At 36.1% G+C, this 21690-nt stretch overlaps 4 protein-coding genes across 9 annotated transcripts; 1 reads left to right on the plus strand and 3 right to left on the minus strand.

Annotated features, from left to right (window-relative positions):
- LOC18785822 (E3 SUMO-protein ligase SIZ1) lies at positions 836-9887 on the minus strand. 5 transcript variants are annotated; one of them, XM_007219673.2, is made up of 19 exons: positions 9509-9887; positions 9328-9427; positions 8995-9075; positions 8224-8266; positions 7842-7920; positions 7463-7625; positions 7067-7197; positions 6608-6676; positions 6256-6343; positions 6066-6141; positions 5629-5702; positions 5160-5267; positions 4562-4723; positions 3974-4078; positions 3808-3888; positions 2583-3714; positions 2093-2243; positions 1863-1995; positions 836-1604 (listed from the first exon to the last, which is right to left on the minus strand). In XM_007219673.2, the coding sequence occupies exons 2-17, from the start codon at positions 9349-9351 to the stop codon at positions 2098-2100; spliced, it is 2562 nt and encodes an 853-aa protein (XP_007219735.2). In that variant the 5' UTR covers positions 9352-9427; positions 9509-9887; the 3' UTR covers positions 836-1604; positions 1863-1995; positions 2093-2097. The 5 variants fall into 5 exon arrangements, with proteins under 5 accessions (XP_007219735.2, XP_020413111.1, XP_020413113.1 ...); XM_020557522.1 differs by having other exon boundaries at positions 1928-1995; positions 9509-9886; XM_020557524.1 differs by having other exon boundaries at positions 1928-1995; positions 2076-2243; positions 9509-9886.
- LOC18786284 (putative F-box/FBD/LRR-repeat protein At5g22610) lies at positions 11636-13351 on the plus strand. The gene is made up of 3 exons (XM_020557420.1): positions 11636-11950; positions 12335-12802; positions 13127-13351. The coding sequence occupies exons 1-3, from the start codon at positions 11636-11638 to the stop codon at positions 13349-13351; spliced, it is 1008 nt and encodes a 335-aa protein (XP_020413009.1).
- Positions 14390-18559, minus strand: LOC18786654 (transcription factor GTE1). Of its 2 annotated transcripts, XM_007218055.2 has the most exons (9): positions 18068-18559; positions 17851-17976; positions 17316-17513; positions 16908-16985; positions 15920-16144; positions 15667-15765; positions 15484-15542; positions 15102-15252; positions 14757-14984 (listed from the first exon to the last, which is right to left on the minus strand). In XM_007218055.2, the coding sequence occupies exons 2-9, from the start codon at positions 17974-17976 to the stop codon at positions 14757-14759; spliced, it is 1164 nt and encodes a 387-aa protein (XP_007218117.1). In that variant the 5' UTR covers positions 18068-18559. The 2 variants fall into 2 exon arrangements, with proteins under 2 accessions (XP_020414211.1, XP_007218117.1); XM_020558622.1 differs by lacking the exon at positions 16908-16985 and having other exon boundaries at positions 14390-14984.
- Positions 19300-21271, minus strand: LOC18784732 (transcription factor GTE6). Its single transcript, XM_007219281.2, has 5 exons — positions 21078-21271; positions 20606-20818; positions 20460-20537; positions 19755-19973; positions 19300-19600 (listed from the first exon to the last, which is right to left on the minus strand). The coding sequence occupies exons 1-5, from the start codon at positions 21240-21242 to the stop codon at positions 19550-19552; spliced, it is 726 nt and encodes a 241-aa protein (XP_007219343.1). The 5' UTR covers positions 21243-21271; the 3' UTR covers positions 19300-19549.

A 21690-nucleotide genomic window follows, 5' to 3' on the forward strand; every position in this document is an offset into this window, starting at 1 on the left:
AAGTTGATCTTCTGTGCAGTGGGTGGATTTGATGCAAAGTAAGAGGTTAAATGCCTTCCTTGGCTTTGGTTAATTTGAAGGATATGTTTCAGGTTTAACTAGGAAACAAATCTTTAAAAAAGAAAAGAAAAATGGTGCAAAATATGAGTTATGATCCATAATTCGTATTCTCCAATACAACCAATCCCACAACATGGTGTGCACTGTACTGTATATATACTCATATCCATTGCCTTCTCTTCTCTCATAATTTACATTTTCTGGTGCCATGAAGTCATCCTCCCATTTCATTTTTTCCATCATTTGTTTCTCTTATCTTTCCATTGACCCCCCGCGCTGCCCTTGATAAATGTTCCTTTGCCTGCATTCAAAAGCTCATTGGAGAAGACCAAGGCCTCTACCATGTCACATATGCATGCTGGTGAAGATTATGAAAATTCTACCGTTGTACTTAGATTTGTGTGTTGGGATAGAGTCATAGTTTATAGATGTGTGACATTGACACATACGATGTTTATGTCAAACTTATTTTAGTTTTTATAGTCTAACTATTTTAATAGATATGCCATATATGTATACATGGTTGGTTAAAATATATAATTCTAATTTCAATATATAAATGCTTAAGCTGATTGAATAGTTGAATTTTCTTTGGGTTCACTGTTTGACTGGCGCCCGAGGCCAAGTTTAGCCGGAAATAATGTCATCTCTATTACACTGCTCTTCAGCTTCACCCTTGTTTCTTTCCTCTTTTTCTTTCGGTTAATTTTTTTTGGTCTTATATATGCAAGAGATAAAAAGGATAAACAAGTAAGGAGGAACAGAACATGGAAAGTGGACAATAATACCAAATTAAATTCAGAGCCAAATTCCTGCAGTCCAATTCAATCAGGGTGCTGCTTTTCAAAGATGTCCCTGTATTCACTCTGCTCGTAATACAAATTTACAAATTCAAACTCACAATATAGCTGCACGGTAAAATTAGAACTGCCATATTGCATAAACATGCAGAGTAGAGAGAATTCTCTTTTTAAAACAGTTAACACTTGCATTAACCATGGGCATTCTAGCATACTTCCCCCTCTTGGTGGCATCCATCTCTTCTTCCCGTTTCTTTCTAAACTCTAAAGTTGCTGCAGCAGAAAAAGGTTAGGCGTGTATCTACTGCGGAATCAAATACGCATAGGCGGAATTTTGCAATCATAACTATAACTACAAGACCTACGACTTAACCAGCACAATGCTTCCCCATTGAATTCATCCCTCACTACTACTCTCATAAAAGCATAAAATATTACGAGTCAGTAAGAATGCATTCCACAACTGACAACCCTACAGATCAAAACTTTCTCTTTACATATACATCGTTTGCATGCTAAAACATCCAAATGTTTTACACTTTGTTGGTCATGGTGGCACATAAAGAGCACCGTTGAATAAGTTACAGGGGTGAAGCTTGCACTATGCCCAATTGTTAATTATTGGTGGATAGAGATTGATTGTGTTGTATAAAATGGTATTTTCAGTGCAAAATCATTGCAGGAGGAGCAAGTCGAACCTGCACCTTCAACAATATCACCAAGTAGAAAAGAGAATACAGTTACCTGAGAAGAGAAAAAAAAATTTGTCAGAAAATGCATCTGGTTTTAGGCTTGTCCAAACAAGCACGTCGCATGCAGGGACATGCAAATCAGCTGACTTCTACTTTTAGATGCACCCCTTAGTAATTCTCACATGAACATGTTAAAATCAACACTATCGATGCCAAAATTTGTCGTACACAATGATACATATGATCCCTGATCTTGAAATATTAGGATATAATGGAAAATGAACAGCAAGGTTTGGAAGTTATAGCTCACCACAAAATAAAGTGGTTCAAGAGCTGCCAATAAGATTAGTGAGATGAGAGGTTATAACAACTAACATTGCGGTCAATCGGCTTTGCACATGGCTGAAACCTTGAATTTACAAAAATGAAGATGTTTGCTTCTCCTGTATAAAAAAGAAATATGAGACAAAACCCACATTCAGCATCAACAATCCAAGCAAATTTTGAAAATTGAATTATGCACCTTATGTAAGCAACAACCTTTTCTATTCAGAGTTGGACTCTATCGATAGACACACTCGTTGTCTTACAGACCTTGGCTGACGAGGAAAGGAGAAAGGTCCATCGGAAAATTTCCTTGAATTTTCTCTTTTTGACCGAGCTCCATTATTTAGACCCTTAACTAAAGCAACTGCAAAGGATTTATAATAAGAAAGATCAGCCTCAATAAATGTTAAAAATATCGAAATCTCCATATTTTTATAACCTCGGTCAACATTGGTCTTCCATCACAATTCCTTAATTAGTGGACATTCAAGTAAAGCAATTAAAAGAATCTAACAAGGCCTTAATCACCATAACTTTGCCATTAAATTTCTAGGGGCGTCCAGGCCCCTTAAAGATCAAGATGAACTACAAGATTATGATTGAAAATATGGGCAATGTTTATTATGATCAGACAAAAGTCACAAAACAACAAGATTACGCATTTCATCCTCGAGTAAAATCTTGTTTAAATAGATGAATTTACCTTTATCTGATCCACATTGGTTTCTCAAACGTAGTTCATTTGTCCTTGCAGATTCAGTGCAGGCCTCAATATCATTGGGGACAATTTCACCGATACTACCAAGTCTAAGAGACATCCAATCCTCAGTATTAATTCCATTTGAATCTGGAGGATGTTGTCCAGAATCAGATTGCTCCAACAAACCAGAGGGCTGAGTTGGAAGAAAATTTTGTAGTGAGCCGTCCTCACTAACAAAGGCCAAAGGATCATCAACCAAGCTGTTATCCAAGTCAGCATTGGCATGGGAACCAGACGAGTTTAAAACCTGTCTGCTTGGATTTAGAATTTCCTCCAAGACCAATGTGTTACCATTTGTTGGAGCTGAACGGGCAACTTCTGTCTGCTCCAAATCAATGAAAGCATCTGAAATATCTGAATCTGTACCAAATAACTGGAACCCAGGATCTGCTTCAGTGCCTGAAGGATATGGATACTGAGACATCCCAATATCATTTCCAGTTTCATTAAAGAGACCCAAAGAAGAGCTTGCACACACTTTCAGAGCTGGATCTTGTGCATATGAGCCTGAAAAGCCAGGAGGTACAGACAGAGAACACCCACTGCCACCTACTGGCAAAGTATTGTAGACAGTTCCAGGAGAAACCAAGTGGACATCTTCTTCTTCAGAGTCACTAAGAATAATGATATCAGCATTCCCAGCCTGAGCAGAACCACCGTTCATAATTGCAAATGTTGGGTCAAAATTACGAGAAGCTGAGTTGATTTCGTTGTCATCGTTGGCGGAGACATTGCAGTTCTGGTTCATACCTTCATCATCTCTACCACTTCCTGTGGCACTGCTGCTCATTGTTATCACATTTTGACTGCAAACCTCAAACTCTTCCTCTAATGGGCCATGCTGATGTCCACTAACTTCCGTAACCCCACAAGGATTATGCATAAATCCACTATGTTCGTTTGTACAAGATTCCAGCTTGAACTGCCTTGAGGTTTCCAAATTCATACCAGCACATAAAGATCCATCAGGCAAATGCCATTGCGCAAGATCACTAAACTCACCTTTGGTCTTTGCACTCCAAGAACCATCTGGCTTCACATTGATCTCTGTTATGTCTTCCCCACACTTTAGCATCTGTCCACCAGATAAACAGTAAGAAATGTCTCTGGTTCCATAAGATTTCACAGAAACTACATAAACTCAGATAATGTTTGCTACAGGAACTACCATCATTGTAATGCGATTGAAGTAGCGGTCAATGATGATGTCCTCCAAGGAGTAGTTCTTGAGGCATACAGGGCATTGCCACTGCAACCATAATAAACACTTGCTCATATGTGTAAATTTGTAAAGAATAAAAAAGAACAATTTACAGCTATATTGTATAACTTGCCTTCCTAGAGCGTTGGTTTAGCTCCACAAAAGTATCAAGATCAAAGCAACCCATGTGGACGCAAGGTTTGAATCTGCCAGCTACCTTCATTCGACAGCCACTCATCTGATTGTTACATGTAAACATTACCCCATATGCAGCATTATCTATGAGCTCTACACTAGAAACATGGCTCTATGTACACTAAGTTCACTGATACTTTTCAGAAATTAACTTAAATGATATAGATAAGCCAGAACAAAACGACCAAAGAACATAAACCGTGACTTTGCAACCATGGGCTGTGACTTGCAGCTCGTGGCTTAGGGTGGTTGTTTATATTTTTTCATTGTCCCCACCTGTTGACTGGTCAATGGACCAATGCTGGTTTTGGGCTCATACAATGGATTGGGCCGACCGGTTGAAAAGGCTTGTCAGTGTGTGGATGTAATGGCAGATAATCTTAGAAAATGCGTGCGTGGTAGGGTCGGATGACCAGATAGGACATCCCTAAGACCCAAAGCAGGAATAACAAGAAGTAGAACAGCATTAACAAGCACATGCAACTACAGACTACAACAAAGTCAAAAGAAAACAACCATCACTTACAGGGCATCGGAGATTTACTGATACTGAGTCTGAAATCACTTCCAAATCACTGTCACTATCTTCGGGTGCCTTAGCAGGCCCACCACCAATGCAACGACAAACTCGCGCAAGTGCATCTTCAAAAAGCTCCCCATCTTCTTCTTTAGGAATCAAGTTGAGAACCTTGAGGAGTAAAGGAGAAATGCAGTTGGTGAGATGAGATGCAATCCAGATTTGTAGCTTTCTTTCAACATCTTGAGTCATTTCTCAGAATTTTAATACTTTGTACTTGAATGGCAAAGAATTCTCACAATTTTCAGATTTGATGTCATGGATCAACAATGTTTCCTTGATTCCAGGTTGGTCCCATTAAAGATATTTGTATGTTCATGCTTATGGGACCTTTCATGTACGTACTTTTTAAATTTTATAATCCGTGTCGCTAGAATCAATTGCCAAGGACAGCAGATTAGAGATAGATGTTCATTGCATGCATGCACAAGTACCATCAGCAAAACCTATTGAGTAGCTAGTGCATTAACCAGCTGCACTTGCCATCATAAATTCCATGACTTAATTATTCTGTCAAAGAAATTTAAATGAAGAATCAGTGATGTACCTGCTGAACTGTACGTCGCTTTACAAGTCTGACACCAAAACAGAAAGCACGCTTATCACACCCTGATAATGAAATCTTATTGATTCCATACCGAAGGCATAATGTGATCTGAGATAAAATAATTTTTTTAATTGAAATTAAACTGAAACATATTTTCTTACAATGAAAGGACCCAATTATACTTCTAAAAAAGTAGATACTGAAGCAAAAAACTTTATAATATGTAAAAATTCTTGAACCACCACCAGAGGGGCCACAATCAAAGTTCACGACAATGAAAGATGTATAAACAAAATATTCTAGAACTTAACAACAAAATGAAGGATGGAACGCATGGTCATGCAGAAAATATACGCATACTTGAGCCTTAACCTCTATCAACAACGAAGCAAGAATTACAAGTGAAATGCCTCAGATTATGATATTAACAAACATATCAACGAATAAAAAGCAGAAGTAATAGACTCACTAATGCTCCATCATCACGACCATTAGCACCTAACAATTGATGTTCCGGTCTATTAACTGTCCTAACACTCATACCTGTAAATAGGGTACAAATCAAAATGTTAGTTGATAATTGGGGATTCATTTACTTTTAATGAAAATAAACAAGGCAAGAACAATAGTAGGACAGGCCAGCCCTTAGTGCAAAAGTTTAATTCCCAGGTCATCCAAACTGCCCTAAATGTCAGCTGAACTCAGTAAACATCATTAGTTTATTTCTTGGGCACATGAGTAGAGGATAGCTAGCGTAGCTACGTATATGTGTTCTCGTGTATCTACAACTATTTGACTGTACAGGTACACCTCAATTAATTTTTTTTAATAAGAAAGTAAGAAACAACTGTCCAGGTACAAATCATTTATCGCCAATTAATGGAAAGGGATCACCAAATTACATACCGTTGACCTGTAAATCTGCAAACTGTGGCCATTGCATCCTAAATGGAACACTATCATTGAGAAGCATACACCAAGCCTGTACAATATATAGGTACCACTTATCAGTATCTAATTTTCAAAGTAAATCTTCAACAAGTGACCAAAACTTATCAATAAAATCATTTACCACACTGTCCAAAATGAAACAAACCTGAACATCATATTCATTATCCTGAAGAAGATCTTTATTGGCTCTGGAAAGTTGAAATGTCTTCTCCACATTCTGAGTAGGATTTGCACTGAAAACATTGATAAATCATATTTTTCAAAATATACCAGACTCCTTACTTAACAAGCATAAAGAATATTGCAACTGCTGAACAAATTAAACAGTTAAGAACAAAAGGCTCTGTTACTAGCACTGGAATTTAACATCTATGAGCAGGAAAAGAACATGTGTGTTGCACTGATATGCAAAGAAAAGTATAATTCTAGACAAATTCAGCTTTAATGTGTGCGTGTGTGAGAGAGACAGAGAGATAGATAGGCAGACGGAAAGTTACCCATCAATTGGAATATTTGAAGCCACTAATTTCACCGGAGATAGTAGATCTACCTCATTCACCCAAAAACTGCATGTTGGGACATATGCAAAAATATCAACCACCCCTCATTTGGGGGAACGGAAAATGAAAAAAGAAATAGGATGAGCTCACCCACAAAAATAAACAAATAAATGAAAGTCTTACCACATTGAACCTAAAATTCCAATATAAGTGTATAAAATTGAACGAATAGTCGTGTTCATATCAAATAACCTTCCTAATCTAGGAATTAGGAATTTAAGACATACTGAACACAAGTAATGCCTGTTTCAAACTATTCAATTACGACTTGCAAACCAATCCTAAAGTATACCCCAGGTAACAAAACTACAAAATAAGCTGTGCAACTGCAACTTTATATATCCTTTCAGAATAAAGACTCAATTAATTTCAAATTGATAAAAGTAGGATGCATACGGATCTGCACGTTTGAGACGACACATTTCACAGAAGAAGAGAGGCCGGACTGGTAGATTGCAATCCGTTGTTTTCTCTGGAATAATAACACAGTGAATATGTTGCTGCACTTGACACCTTGGGTCCACACACTGCAGATAACATATACCTGAATTAGGCATGGCCCAATACTTTGTAAGTCAATCTAGTGAGGATTCAAATGACCTATGTGATATTTACAATTCACAAATAGATAATACAATGGCCCATAACTATGCGCTATGCAGAATTTCAAAGAGAAAACACAGATGGGAGAAATACACAAACATCCACAACTAATTCCTATTAAAATTCAAACAACATTCACATTCAGAAACATCGAGGGCAGAACATAAGATAATTTTCATGCTACAAAACCTGTATCATTGCCTCAGTAGACAAAGAACTTCCACAGGGGCAGCAAATCTTCGCATTTGTATCACTAAAATTCTTAACTTCCTTTTTAGGCTTCACACTGCAGGTATCTGAACCACTCTGTTCTTTTGAAGCAGAATCAGTTGACGGTACAATCTGCATTTTTCTGGACAAGACAACAGATATAACAATTCAAAAGACCATGAAATAGAGAGGAGAAAATAACTAAATTTCCAAACACAAAGAAAAGGATACAAGGTTTAGAAGAAGGCACATGAAGGATTCAAACACCCCCCACCCAAAAAAAAGTCACAACTTAGAAAAACGAAAAACGAAATCTTAACAAGCAAAACATATACAAGAACACTAACATAAAGTGCACCTGTAAGCTTCATTAATTATTTCTGCTACTTCTTTCTTCTCAATGAATTTTTCCTTTGACAAATGCCGTGTATTGGATGCTGCACAGAACCATATACATGACAATCAATCTGATTTCTTATGAAGCATTCAGTGCATAAATGAACAATGGACTTGAGTCTGAATTTGTTCAATTATCAAGAACTAAGTCTGCAATTTTAAACAGCCTGGAGACTATTATGCTAAACGCCTAACCTAAACAGCTATATGTGCCACTAGGATGTACTACTTCTTGGGTGGTATTCATAGTCAAATAATGCAGTTTGGCAAGAGGGCCAGTGACGACAGAAGGAAACTGAATATGAAATTAATGGCGTGTACGATGACGTATTTGAAGAACTTACTTTCTTCACCTGAAACTAATGCTAAGATTCTCTCGACCAGATCCTGCACAGGAAAGAGAAGTACAATAGACGGTTTACCCCATGTAACTATACTAACAAAAATAGATGAAACAGAAACATTACATCACTCAATGGATATATGCGAGCCAGGAGGTTTTGGATCAACGATGCTCAACATGCTGTTAAGCATAACTGAAAACATAAAAAAATTAAAGTATACTACCTTAAATTTTTCCATCAATCACCTAAATAAGTGGCTACAAGATTTCTGATTGAGATCTACAAGCACAAGCTGACTAAACAAAATCTAAAACATACGTCGATGCAAGAATGTAGAAATATATGAGCAACAAAAATAAATGATTTGCACGACACGTTTTTCAATAACTCAAAAGAAACTATTCCAAGTCAGTTGGAATTGGGTATTGGAAGATGACATAGCACAAAGGCAGTGCAGTATCCTATAGATGCAAAGCAACACTGGCCGACACATATTTCAAAACTGAGCATTGTACAACTAGCCAGAAAATCTCTCCTAAATGAAAGAGAACAAGATTGCATGCTACTGGAATGCGCACCCATGCCTCAATGGTTAAAGCCCATCATAGACAGCTATTCCTTTCAAAGTACATTCATACAGGTGACTAAATTCATGAGCAAATAAGAAGATAAAGAAAGAAGAAGCTAATAAATCACCAATCTACAGAGACAGACAACAATTGGAAACTACCCTTGCGGAATTCAAACCATTAAATATATCTAACAACACACCTGTTTCCTCCCTTGCTTTGGAAGACCCAGCTGTGTCAGAACATCCTTGAGCTCTTTGATTCGAAAAGATGCCAACTTTCCCTACAAGTTAATCACATATTAAATAGGGGAAAAAAAAAACATACAGTACACATAATGGCATGTGCATTCGTACAGAACAAACAACAATACACAAAAAGTAAAGACTGTAGCTAGCAATTTGACTATACAGAATGGGAAGCATCAAACTTTGACCATATTGAAAATCCCTCCAATTCAGAATCCAAATACCATGCCCACATTATCAAATCACATAATTTGAAGTTAAACTACAACAATCAAGCTAATTTTTACCTTACAGTGAGCTACCAAATCCATTTCTTTTTGCCCCAGAGCACCAAATAACAATTATTGAGCCAATTAAATTCGCAAATTTCAACAAACTGAACCCAACCTGAACCCAAAAACCAACAATAATATCAGTAAAATCAAATTCAAGTGAACCCAAAACCCGATGAACAAGTCGGGTACTAACACTGTGCCAAGCGGAGTTGCTTTCAGCTGAAGACTCAGCCTTGGTGGACCGTTTCGTGACGGACGTGAAGGGGATTTATGAAATCAGCTTTGAACCCGGCGTAAAAATCCGGGTTGTGATTGCGTGAGTCGGTGCGGGTCTTACTGGTTTCGTTGGCGGTGTCTGATTGGACACGTGAGAATTGTAGGTACGATGAGAAAACAATCGGTTGATATTGAAGTCTAGGTTGGGTGTTGAATATGTTAGAAACGATGATCGCTGAGGTTGCAATATGTCTACTTGTTTGTTTGCTCAGCAGCTATGGAGTCTGGGCCGTACAACGTGCTCGTGGCGGCTGTGATTGACCTGCTTCATTCATTCTAATTAAATGGATCATATATTTCGTTAAAAAAAAAAATTTCTTTGATGGACAAAGAAAAGATGTTGTTAGGTTTTAAACTTTCATTAAAAAAAAAAAAAAAGAGTAGATGATTCATTAATTTTTCTATACACATATTATTTTTTATATTGAAATTTTAAATTATTATAATTTATATAAGGAGGTTGGAACTCAAGTACAAATAACTTGACACATTATCTTAATAAATTGATTTAACTCATATTTGTAGATAATTCGTAATCATTGATTGGTCGTACGCTAAACAAGTATAAGTTCAAGATTTTTCATATTTACTAATCTATAATCGAATTAGATGGAATTGAATTGTGGAGAGTTAGATTCCCAATCTCCATTAAAGTTGTTTACTTCCATATAGAAATGAAGTTGTTTGTATTCATATGAATTGGAATTGAAACCAAATTGATTATTAAAATGCCCTTATTGTTGGATTAAAGTAGATGAAAATTTTGGAATTTTTTAAATTGTGTGAGTATATAATTGGTAAAAGAGATTATTTGCTCTGGGTTAGTTCTTCGAGAATCTACTCCCACTCAAGAGTCCACTTTCTCCAAAATTTGTGTTAAATAAACACCAAAAATCCAAGTGGTGTTTGTGTAAATAACTCATAAGAGATTGTGTGTTTTAACTCAACTTTCTTTTGACAAAGTATAAAAAAAAATTGTGTTTCCTGGTTCATCGAGGGGTCCAGAAGCCCAATAGTGTAAATTCCAATCCGCATATATATATATATATATATATATATACCGGGGCGGCCCTGGGGTGGTGCAAGTGGCGCCACCGCACAGGGCCCCCGATTCTTAAGGGCCCACGAAAAAAAATTATTTATATTATATATATATATTAATATTATATGAATCGTATATATAATATAGCGTCTGGATATTTGCAGAACAGCGTATTCAGGGGAGTTGGATGGAGCACATCTCTCTTTGGCAAAAGGGCCCGAGTTCGATGCTCCTTGATGTCGTTCTACTGGCTAGCACCACAAATTCACTCACTCTTGCACTCATTTTAAAAAAAAAAATTTGAACCATTGGATTAATATCCAACGGTGGGTGACCACAATCTCTTGGACTCCTGTGGTCCAAGAGATCGGGACTGATATTACATGACTTATTTTATTAAATTATTATCATGTTGATGATTGGTTGTATGAGAATATAGTTTGTAGAAATATTTATCTATTTCTTGTTGGGGTTTTCTTCCAGGTTATAGGGTTTTGGAATTTTTCTTTATAATCTAAACATGCCACCTACTAGAAAATACGTTTATGGATATACAAAACGGCTTAGAAAAAGAAAAATCGAGGAATTGACTCAATCTCAAAGAGTAGCTCTTGATAGATTCATTGTTAGAGAATCACATGCTACAATTGATGAAAATATTTAAATTTTTATGAATTTAATTTCTGATTTTCATTGCATATTTATTGATGGTGAATTTTAGTTATAAAAAAAAAATTGTTTATGACATTAAGTTATGGCAAATTTTTATAGTATTTTCGTATTAGATTATGCGAGGCCCTAATTTAAGTTTCGCACAGGGCCCTCAAAATCTCAGGGACGGCCCTGTATATATATATATATATACCCCTAAGTTTTTTAAACTTCTATTTTAACTAGGTACGTACTAGGGTTTCTGTTGCTTCAAGGTTAGTACTTCCGTTGGAAGGAGAAAACGAGTGCGCAGGGCAACCCAAACACAAGAAGATCATAACCAAAAACGCCATGGCCGTCAACACAAAACACAGGCCTTGCTTGCCTGACCTTGTTATCGACCAGATTCTCCGAAGTCTCCCCACCAAAGCTGCAGTCCGCATGAGCTTTCTTTCCAAACAATGGGAAGGTGTCTGGTCTCTCCTTCCCTCACTAGATTTCGACGAAGGCAGCCACCCTGACCATTATTATCACCACAACCACGTCGTTGACAGCGAAAACTTGCTTCGACATAAAAGGTTCGTCAACAACATCTTGGCAAAGTATTTGGAATATCGTCAAAAAGACGAGAAGAAAGATGTCTTAGATAAATTGAAGATCCGCATGGTAAGCTACTTACGTAGAGACGCAACTCTTATAAATAAGTGGTTGGATTTTTCATTTGAGAGAAGTGTGAAAGAGTTGGATATCAGCCTCAGAATTAGTAAGTGGCATTGGAATATTTGGGATGGTGGGTTGTGTTTTTACTACTGCATATCTCGGAGGACCTTTCTTAATGCAAAATCTTTGACTGCTCTACATTTGGAGTGCGTGAGAATCAAAATTTTTTACCACAGAGCTGCGCCTGGAACCACTATATATACAAGCCTTCTTCCCTCCTTGAAAACCATGTGCCTCAAAAGTGTGTACCTGGAAAATTATGCTATCACGTTCTTAATTCGGGAGTGCCCTTCCATCGAGTCCTTGTCACTAGCTTCATGTTCTTTTCAGTGTTCCCTATTTTTCGTTTCAAGTACCAGTCTCAAATCCCTGGAGCTTAATCATTGCACTGCTAAGAATGTTATAGTTCATGAAGCTGTGAATCTTGAGTCTTTTACCTTCGTTTCTGCGCATTTCCCGCTCGATTTGATTGTCCTGAATCAATCGGATAACTTGAAATACATCAACATTCATGCTCAGCACTTGCAAACGATTACTTTATTTGGATGCCATGAAAGTGTGAAGGCCACAATCGATACTCCAAATCTTTTGTCTTTACAATTCAATGGTTATGTGAGCTACTCCAAAGTTTGTGTGAAAGCTCCAAATTTAAGAGGGGCCAGCATTGCACTGTGGGACGTTTGGGACGAAGAGCTATGCACCATCGACGGTCCATGGAAACATTTTCCTGCGCTGAGAGATTTTCTTAAAGAATTTGGTTTCCTCGAAAGTTTACTTCTCTCTGTTCCTGATTTTAAGGTATTTATATCTATGCCTATATGCTTGACAAGTTCGGTTTTAAAGAGTTTTCGATTTTTGTTACATATTTATCCCCTACTTTGTTTTTTATAACCAATTTAGAATTTAAATTAGATGAAAATAGCCAATGTGAGGCTTACCTCTTCTATGAGATAGAGGGGGCCAATCGACTGGCTAGTCAACAGGCATGAACAATCAACCGGCCTCTCTATCCGTCAACTAAAACTAAAGATGGCTTGTGTGTACATTGTAAGTTGGCTGTGCAATTACTCCTTATGTATTGATGGTTTCCTTCTTTCTATTTGTTTGTTATGGATGGTGCAGGCTCTCATCTTTCCAGAGAACTTCAGAAAGACTTTCTCTTCACCTCTGCCTAATCTAAGAAATTTTTCCATCCTTTTGTCGAATCCTCCAACAGAAGCGACAGATATGTATGACTTAAGGGAATCCTTTGGTTGGATTGCACCTTCTGCAAATGTTATCATGTTCAAGGGCAGCCCTGGCATGGTGCTAGTGGCGCAACTGCACATGGTTTTTGAGGGCCCCTGAATTTTTTTTACTTTATATTACATATATTAATATTATAAAAACTATATGCTCCGGTGTACGCAGCATATTGACACAAAAGTGTATTTTGTGGAGATAGTTTCTACCGCCTATCCCTTGGTGTACAAGGCCCATGTTTGAGTCTCAATGATTTCATTGGATTTGTATTTTTATTCTTATTAGATTGTGTGAGGGCTCCAATTTATTCTTATGTAAATATGTATATGCTAAATATGGAGGTTCGGAATGCGTTGAATTTTTCATTTGAGAGATATGTCAAAGAGTTAGATATGGCCTTAGAGTTAGAAATTTGCATTAGAATAATTGGGACGATGGGTTGAAATTTTACTACTGCCTCAATCTTTTACTGCTGTAAATTTGGAGCACGTGATAATCAAAGACTTTTACAAGACGGAGCTTAAGCTTGAGAGCCTACCATGTATGTGTGACATGTTTTGAATCGGATTATAAAAATTATTTTTTAATATAATTTTCAACTGAAATATTATTTTTTTTACTTGAAAATTAATAAATTATTCAATTTCATATAAAAATAAATATTAAAGTTAGAAAAGAGAGATATTTTGAAATTGAACTTGGATAAATATTAGTTTTTTTTGTGAAATTAAAAATATAGCATTAAATATAAATATATATTAAAATTATATATATTTTTAATTTGACCGGTTCGGTTCGACTCGGTCCAATTTTTGAAGACATAAAACTGGATCCAAAACTAGTCCAAACCGGTCCAGTTCGATTTTTGACCGATTGTTGACTTTTTGGTCAACTTGGTTTTTTTCGGGTTTGGTTCGGCTCGGATTTCCGGTTCGCCGGTTTGAGTGCCCACCCCTAGTCAATATGTTGCTGCACTTTAAACCTTGGGTCCACACACTACAGATAACATATACCTGAATTAGGCATGGCCCAATACTTTGTAAGTCTATCTAGAGGATTCAAATGACCTATCTAAAATCACTCTCAAACGAGCCCTTAATGTTTATCATGCTCATCTTAACTTCATTTGCGTGTTAAAAATTATATCGAAATCAACATGCCACACATGCTACTACTATTGAAGTTAGCTGGCCTCACATTTTGAAATAATTGTAATTTCCACATTGGAATTAGATTAGACAACTTAAAAACCAAAAGGAAAATTAGAAAGACTCAAAAAAGATAAACTAATTAGATAGACACACTAATTTTGACTATTTAAGCTTAGTGTGCTAAAGGCGATCTCCTAGTCTACAATTTGCTGTAAATCTGGCAACCATGGCAGAGCACCACCATCAGAGGCAGACTTTGGTTATTGTATTGAGAAACAGCACCTATAACACGATTGCCTTCACAATTTTCCCAAACATACAACCTAATGCTCTCCCATGGCATGAGTCGCATGACATGATCAAGGAGATGGCTTTTTATTCTTTTTCTTGGCAGTTTTGACGATAGCATCAGAAATCTCTCTTTTTCGCTTATTTGTAGCATTGGTGAGATTGTTATTAGTTTTGTTGCCGCTGTTGTGGTTATTAGTGTTGGTATTGGTGTTGCCGCCCATGCTGGCCGAACTCTTGCCTTGAACTTCTATAGCATCCTTCACAAAAAACTTCAACCTCCACAAGGTAGACTCAGTCTGCAAAAGATTATTTGTCGCAGTCAACAACAATTCGTTACCCAGCAATGTACGTATAAGAACAGGAAATCTGAACAAAGGAGAAATTAGAGAATGATCAATAATGAAAATGATTACCTGAGCATCAATGTCAAGGTCCACCTCATCAGCAGTAGCCTGGAAACCTGGATTATTTTGTGCAACAATATCTAATGCCTTGCTGAGATCCTCAGGCGACAATCTGGTAAGGGCTACCCCAAGTTTTCTCTTTTCTTCAGTCGACATTTTTCTGAAACAATGTTCTCAAGATAAGATATGGTTGCTGGAGAAGCATTCATATGCAACTCTGTTCATGCACAAAAACAAACAGAGTTGCTCTTTCTATCCACATGCACTCACACATGGCCATAGCATGCATACACACATCAATAATACAGATTTTACAAATAAATTTTTATTTCATTGAATCAACATGTAGATGTAAAACATATTAAACTAAGATACAATGTTACTGAACAACCTGCACTTCTGAACAACCATTTCTCGGAGTTCTTCCAAATGCATATCAACCTCATAAAGCTGAAAACAAGAGATCATAACGGAGTCCATTATAAGTTTAGTCGTTGAAATAAACTATATCTACAAAGGCTTCCGTTCAATGTTAATCATATGCATATAAGAAGGTTGTTGATTTCTAAAACACCTCGTTACTTAAATCTCTAGCCATTTTGGCACGAGCAGCCTCTTCAGCAAGCTGCATTTTTAACTGTGCTTCAGCCTCCTCTTCTTCTAGCCTTTTTTCCTGCAAGTATATTACTTTGAAGTCATAAATCAGCAAAAAAATAGTTAAACAAGATGCTTTAGTTTATCTCTATATACCAAACAAACAACATTACTGAACCCCAAATCATATTACACTATCTGTTCAAGAAAGAGCACATCATGTTGGGATATACCTCTTCAGTAACTTTAGGAAGAAGCTGCAGCCACTTCTCCTCAAATTTCGCCATCAAAGTTTTGGCCATAACATGAACATCACTTCTCTCATCATTATATTTCATCGCGTTTTTGAAGACTAATCTCACATCAGCACATATCTCCCGAACGTTTTTATATCCAGTACCATCCTTGGCCTCCATTTGGTTTTTAATTGTACTGAAGTCCATTGGCTTGTCAATAACCTAGAAATTAACGCGAAACATATTATTTGTACACATATGTGGAAGGAAAGTGTGTTTGGATTTAGAAAAAGAGGGAAACATTAGATAGGTTGAATTTTGAAATGCTTCTCATTTGGATTATGAAATGTGAAGGAAAATGGAAAGAGAAGAAAACTTTGAGCCCTCACTCTCTCCAAAACTGTTCCAAATAAAAATAAAAATAAAGCAAAACTAAGCCTCATCTTTTCTCGCATGTCTTTTCTCTTCTCTCCTATTGTACTAAAATTGCCAAACACACTGGAAATATTATACAAGGAGCAACAAGGCAATAAACAACAAGCAGACGGAAGTCAGTAGATAGGATCTTTAATAACAAAGTCACAGCATGCAGGGGAACTAGCATAGTTAATAATTATTGTGTAAGTGTTTGAAACCCAAAAAATTCATGCATCGGATGAATCTAGCCTTTTCCTACTGACCACTCATGCATAGCCCAACAACTGGGCCAAGAGACCATTGGCAAGATATGAACCAATATAAGGTCTCTATTTGATGCCTTAAAACATACTGAGTCCCCAAAACATCCAAGACACTGATCACAAATCTTGGGGGGACTAGATAACATTATTATTTACTGGATTATTATTAAATTCAAACCCATAAGTTCTTTGTTAGACATGATACATGAAAATGCATGAACTCTTCCTGGGAGTATCCATGCCAAACCTATGAAGACTGTATTAAGACCTCATACTTGACATCTACAGGTTGCAATAAACTTTACCTTGTAATAGTCATGTAAACCAAGACCTTCTACATCTACAGGTTGCAAAAAGGGCCATGCCCACTTGTGTTGTGTAATCTGATAGCCAAAGATACATCAGAAAATTAACTTGAAACCCACTGATCAGAAACTCCACACAAACACACATACACTACTTTTAGCTAAAAGCATTTATTTAAGGGTCCCAAGACAGTGCATATTATCATGTTACAGTGCAAATGAATGATACTAAGATGATAATCCTGCTTCCAACATAGAAGAGATGTTTTCAACAGCACATCAATTTGTACTAACACAAATATTTTAAAGAAACGAAACTAAAAAGGAAAAATCAGTTCTTGAGATCTCAAACGGGAATCATACACACACGTGCGGAAAACATAACAAGATGGGTAATGAAATTATTGCCTGACGCAATATTGTGCCAAAGTGGCGCATAAGTTCCTGCATTCTCTTTGCAGAAGCTGCTTCCCTACATGCTGCATCCTGCTGCTGCTTCTTCATACTTGGGATATGTTTGTCTTTATCCTTCACAGTTGAGCTACTTTTACATGCATTCGGCTGTTTTTTACTCGACTGCTCTATCTCATTCACTCTTTGCTCAAGCTGCAAAAGCCAGAAGAAATATGGTACCAAGAACATTATAAAATATTAATGGTCTGGACCTTCACAATCAACTACCAATTTAAGTTCAACCCAACAAATACAATCATAGAAGCATCTTTAAACTTCAAAATCAACATGATTTCTACTAAGTATCATAACACATCAGTATCTAATTAACATATGGAGCGGCCCCAAAAAGGTTGGATGTATAGCTTCAACAATCACTCATCAGAAATTGGTAAATTTGCGATTTTGAAGACAATCTTACATAGGTAGTGTGAAACATGTTAATGTGTTATCTGCCAGAATGAAACAAAAGGAGAGAACTTTCGATTACCTTATCAACTTTTACGAAAATTTCATCAACCCGATGCTTGAAAGACTCTGCTTCTGCACCATTGTCAGTAAAATTTACAGCTCCACCATATATGGCATCTAAAATTGGCTCCTCCATTTGCTCCATCTGTTGGCAAAGACAGATATAAAGGTCATGTTGTGTCACTAAATTAGTATAATTGCTTAAACCATGAAAAGTTGAAAACACAAATCAGTACGTAGGAAAATAAAACTTTGCTACAGAGACGAAGGCGGAGCTGAAATTGGGTTTGGAGAGAGAGAGAGAGAGAGAGAGCCTGGGTGTATAAGAAGAAGGTTTCTGCTGCGAAGCGAAGCTACGGCGGCGTCCGCTTTGTTTCACCCTCGTTCGTTTGGATGGTTAAAAAGTTTTCCTCGTCTACTTTCTTTGCTTTTTAAATTTTCTCATAAAAACGGTTTTTTTTTTTTTTTTTTTTTTTGGGGGGGGTTAAAAAACATACATCAATAAATAAGGGTAAAATTAGATTAGATCAAACGGGCATAATGAAAATTTCTTTTATCTTAATGTAGAATGATAAATAATAAAAAATCCAATTATTTTATTGAAAAAAATGACTTCTTTTTTATGTGCAAGTGTTAGCTACGAACCTAGAGTGATTAGAGCTTAAAATGTGGTTTTGCAACATTACATTAGTGGTGCAAACATGCTCCGTCACGATAATCGTTCAAGACTAACTTTAAAAAGAAGAAAAGATTAGGGTTACGCTGTAGTTCAATTAATTACATTTTTTATGCCATATTTATTTATTTGTAATGAGTATTAAAATTATTATGATTCCTGATTTCTTGTATGTTTAGTAATTTTTCTTTTCTTTTCTAAATGTTAGTACAAGTTTCAAATTCAGATATGTCCCTCATTCATTAAAATTATCATTTTCCTTTTTAGTTTATATCCATATATAATAATAGAATCTATATATATAAAGCAAAATATAGAAAATGATAAAATATTCAAAATACCAAAAAATGTAATTGGTTAATGTAAACATTAAAATTTGAAATTATTAATTAAATGAGGATAATATGGTAAATTCACATTTTTCATATTAAAAAAATTAAAATTAAAAAGAAAAATCAAATAATATATCCTAATTTTATGGAACACAATTACCCATCATCTTTTTTAATTATAAAATATATATTTTTTAAATAAATAAAAAAACCTCTCATAGACGCGGAAGAGCCTGCGGAGAGACTAGTATATTTAATAGATTAAACTTCAGGTGATGTGTTGCTGCTGTACCTGTAACTTGCTATTTAGTGTTTTTATCATGCTCATCTTAACTCCAATTGTGTGTGAAAAATTATATCGAAATCGACATGCTACACATTTTGAAATAATTGTAATTTCAACATTTGAAAATTAGATTAGACAACTTAACAGCCAAAGGAAAATAGATAGACCCAAAAAAGATAAAATAATTAGACAGATACACCAATTTTGACTATTTAAGCTTAGTGTCCATACACACTTTGATTAAAAATTAAAATAAATAAATAAGTTTAGTGTGACCAACGAAAATTTTAATATCGTATTTATTTTATAATAATAATTTTTTTTTTTAAAACTGTCTATAATTGACCAGGAAAAAAATATAATTGTGGAAAAAGAATATAAAAACCCAAGAAAAACAAATTAATTAAAAAAACTCTTCAGCAAGCTACATTTTCACATTGCTGCTGCATGCGTCCCCCAGTCCTAGCCATCTTTCCTGCAAGGGAAGTTATAAATCAGAGAAGCAATAGTTCAACAGGATGCTTTAATTTATCTCTATATACCAAACCAAACAAACAACATTACTGAACCCCAAATCCTATAGACTATATCAATTCAAGAAAGAGCACATCATGTTGGAATATATATACCTCTTCAATAACAACTTCAGGAAGAAGCTTCAGCCACTTTTCCTCAAATTTCTCCAGCAAAATTTTGGCTATAACATGAACATCATGTCTCTCATCATTATATTTCATCGCGTTTTCGAAAACTAGCCTCATATCTGCACACATCTCCCGAACGTTTTTATATCCGTTGGCTTTCATTCGATTATCAATTGTTCGGAAATCCATTGGCTTCTCAATAACCTAGAACATAATGTGTAACAGATTATTTTTGTACACATATATGGAAGAAAAGTGTGTTTGGATTAAGAAAAGATAGCTAGAGTGACTTTTGAAAATGATCTCATTTGGATTATCTTAGAGAAGAAAACTTTGAAGCCTCACTATCTCCAGAAGTGGAGATAGTACAATTGTGATATTCTGAGAATGTCCTTACTCAAAGATTTTCTCTCTGTTTCTTTCCTTTCTATCCAACTAAAAAATAAGCAACACTAAGCTTCATCTTTTCTTTCATGTCTTTTCTCTTCTCTCCTAAATGGTAACTAAATTGGCAAACACATTGGAAACTTTCAATTGGGGAGAGACAAAAAAAACTTTTCCATCGAATAATAAGAGTCATTGGATCATCAATGAAAACATCATAAACATCATCTTTACGCAGAAGAACACGAATTAATTCTTAGAATACCAGCCAGAACATAGAGTTGAAGAAGAAGCAATAAACTTTACCTTGTAATAGTCATGTAAACCAAGACGTTCTGCATCTACAGGGCAAGCAAAGACCCATGCGTACTGATGTTTTCTAATCTGATAGCCAAAGTACATATACATCAGAAACTCCACATAAACACACACAAGGGAAGCCATGAACTTACCTGACGAAATATTGAGCCAAAGCGGTGCATAAGTTTTTGCATTCTCTTCTCAGCAGCTGCTTCCCAAGCATCCTGCTGCTGCTTCTTCTTAATAATTTGGATATCCAGCTGCTGCTTCTTCAAAATACTTTGGATATTTTTCTCTTTGTGCTTCACAGCTGAGCTACTTTCAGCTGTACTCGACAGCTCTATCGCATCCACTCTTTGCCGAAGCTGCGAAATCCAGCAGAAAAATGTGATAACAAGAACAATCATATAAAATTATAATAATGTTATAAATGTATGGACCTTCAAACAACTCCAAATTTAAGTTAAACCCAAAAAATACAATCACATAAGCATCTTTAAACTGATAATCAGCATGAAATAAAAAGTTAACAAATTTTACATGGGTAGTGTGAAATTATGTAACATGTTAATGTGTGTATCTGACATGATCGGAATAAAACAAAAGGAGAGAACTTACGATTACCTTTTCAACTTTTATGGAAATGTCATCAACCCGATGCTTGAAAGACTCTGGTTTTGCATAATTGTTTGGAGAATTTACTGAACTTTCAGTATGTATGTCATTATCAACCTCCATTTGATCCAATTTTGCAAAGACTGAGTCAATGGCATTGGCATCTATCTCCATTTGATCTATCTTCTGTTGCAATTTGCAAAAGACTGATATGACGGTGATGTTTTGCCACCAAATTAGTATAATTGCTTAAACTGTGAAAAGTTGAAAACACGAACCAGTACGTAGGAAAAAGAAGACTTTGCTGCAGAGACGAAGACAGAGCTGAAATTGGGTTTGGGGAGAGAGAGAGTCTAGGTGTATATATATCTAAGGAGGTGATAAAACCCTAACCTAATTAGGATTCCTTAATTACCACTTAATACATGTTAATTTAGATTTCTTCTTTACTAAGGAATCTTATTCCTTCCAACTTAAGGGCTTGTGATGTCTATTCTCTCCCTCATGACTACTTCGTCTACCTCCTCTTCCTCCTCCCTCTCGGCTGCGAAGCGAAGCTATGCCGGCGTCCCCTTTGTTTCACCAGCCCTGGCTCAGGGTCGAGAACTGAGGGGGCACCCCA

Source organism: Prunus persica, chromosome G2 (genome assembly GCF_000346465.2).
Source record: "Prunus persica cultivar Lovell chromosome G2, Prunus_persica_NCBIv2, whole genome shotgun sequence".
NCBI classification, from domain to species: Eukaryota; Viridiplantae; Streptophyta; class Magnoliopsida; order Rosales; family Rosaceae; genus Prunus; species Prunus persica.

Bases quoted from the DNA above. Each gene is read 5' to 3' on its own strand.
- LOC18785822 (XM_007219673.2), bottom strand. From the start codon at position 9,351: ATGGATTTGGTAGCTCACTGTAAG. The intron at 7,626-7,841 runs GTGCACTTTATG...TGTCTTGTCCAG, and splicing joins ATAATTAATGAAGCTTACAG to AAAAATGCAGATTGTACCGT. The intron at 5,268-5,628 runs GTGAGTCTATTA...ATTTTATCTCAG, and splicing joins GTCGTGATGATGGAGCATTA to ATCACATTATGCCTTCGGTA.
- LOC18786284 (XM_020557420.1), top strand. From the start codon at position 11,636: ATGGCCGTCAACACAAAACACAGGCCTTGCTTGCCTGACCTTGTTATC. The intron at 11,951-12,334 runs GTAAGCTACTTA...TGTTCTTTTCAG, and splicing joins ATAAATTGAAGATCCGCATG to TGTTCCCTATTTTTCGTTTC. The intron at 12,803-13,126 runs GTATTTATATCT...TGGATGGTGCAG, and splicing joins TCTCTGTTCCTGATTTTAAG to GCTCTCATCTTTCCAGAGAA.
- LOC18786654 (XM_007218055.2), bottom strand. From the start codon at position 17,976: ATGGAGCAAATGGAGGAGCCAATTTTAGATGCCATATATGGTGGAGCT. The intron at 17,514-17,850 runs GTAATCGAAAGT...TGGCTTTTGCAG, and splicing joins TTTTCGTAAAAGTTGATAAG to CTTGAGCAAAGAGTGAATGA. The intron at 16,145-16,907 runs GTAAAGTTTATT...GTTAATTTCTAG, and splicing joins GTTTACATGACTATTACAAG to GTTATTGACAAGCCAATGGA.
- LOC18784732 (XM_007219281.2), bottom strand. From the start codon at position 21,242: ATGGAGATAGATGCCAATGCCATTGACTCAGTCTTTGCAAAATTGGAT. The intron at 20,538-20,605 runs GTAAGTTCATGG...TTTGGCTATCAG, and splicing joins TTGGCTCAATATTTCGTCAG to ATTAGAAAACATCAGTACGC. The intron at 19,601-19,754 runs GTATATATATTC...CTTCCCTTGCAG, and splicing joins CTGAAGTTGTTATTGAAGAG to GAAAGATGGCTAGGACTGGG.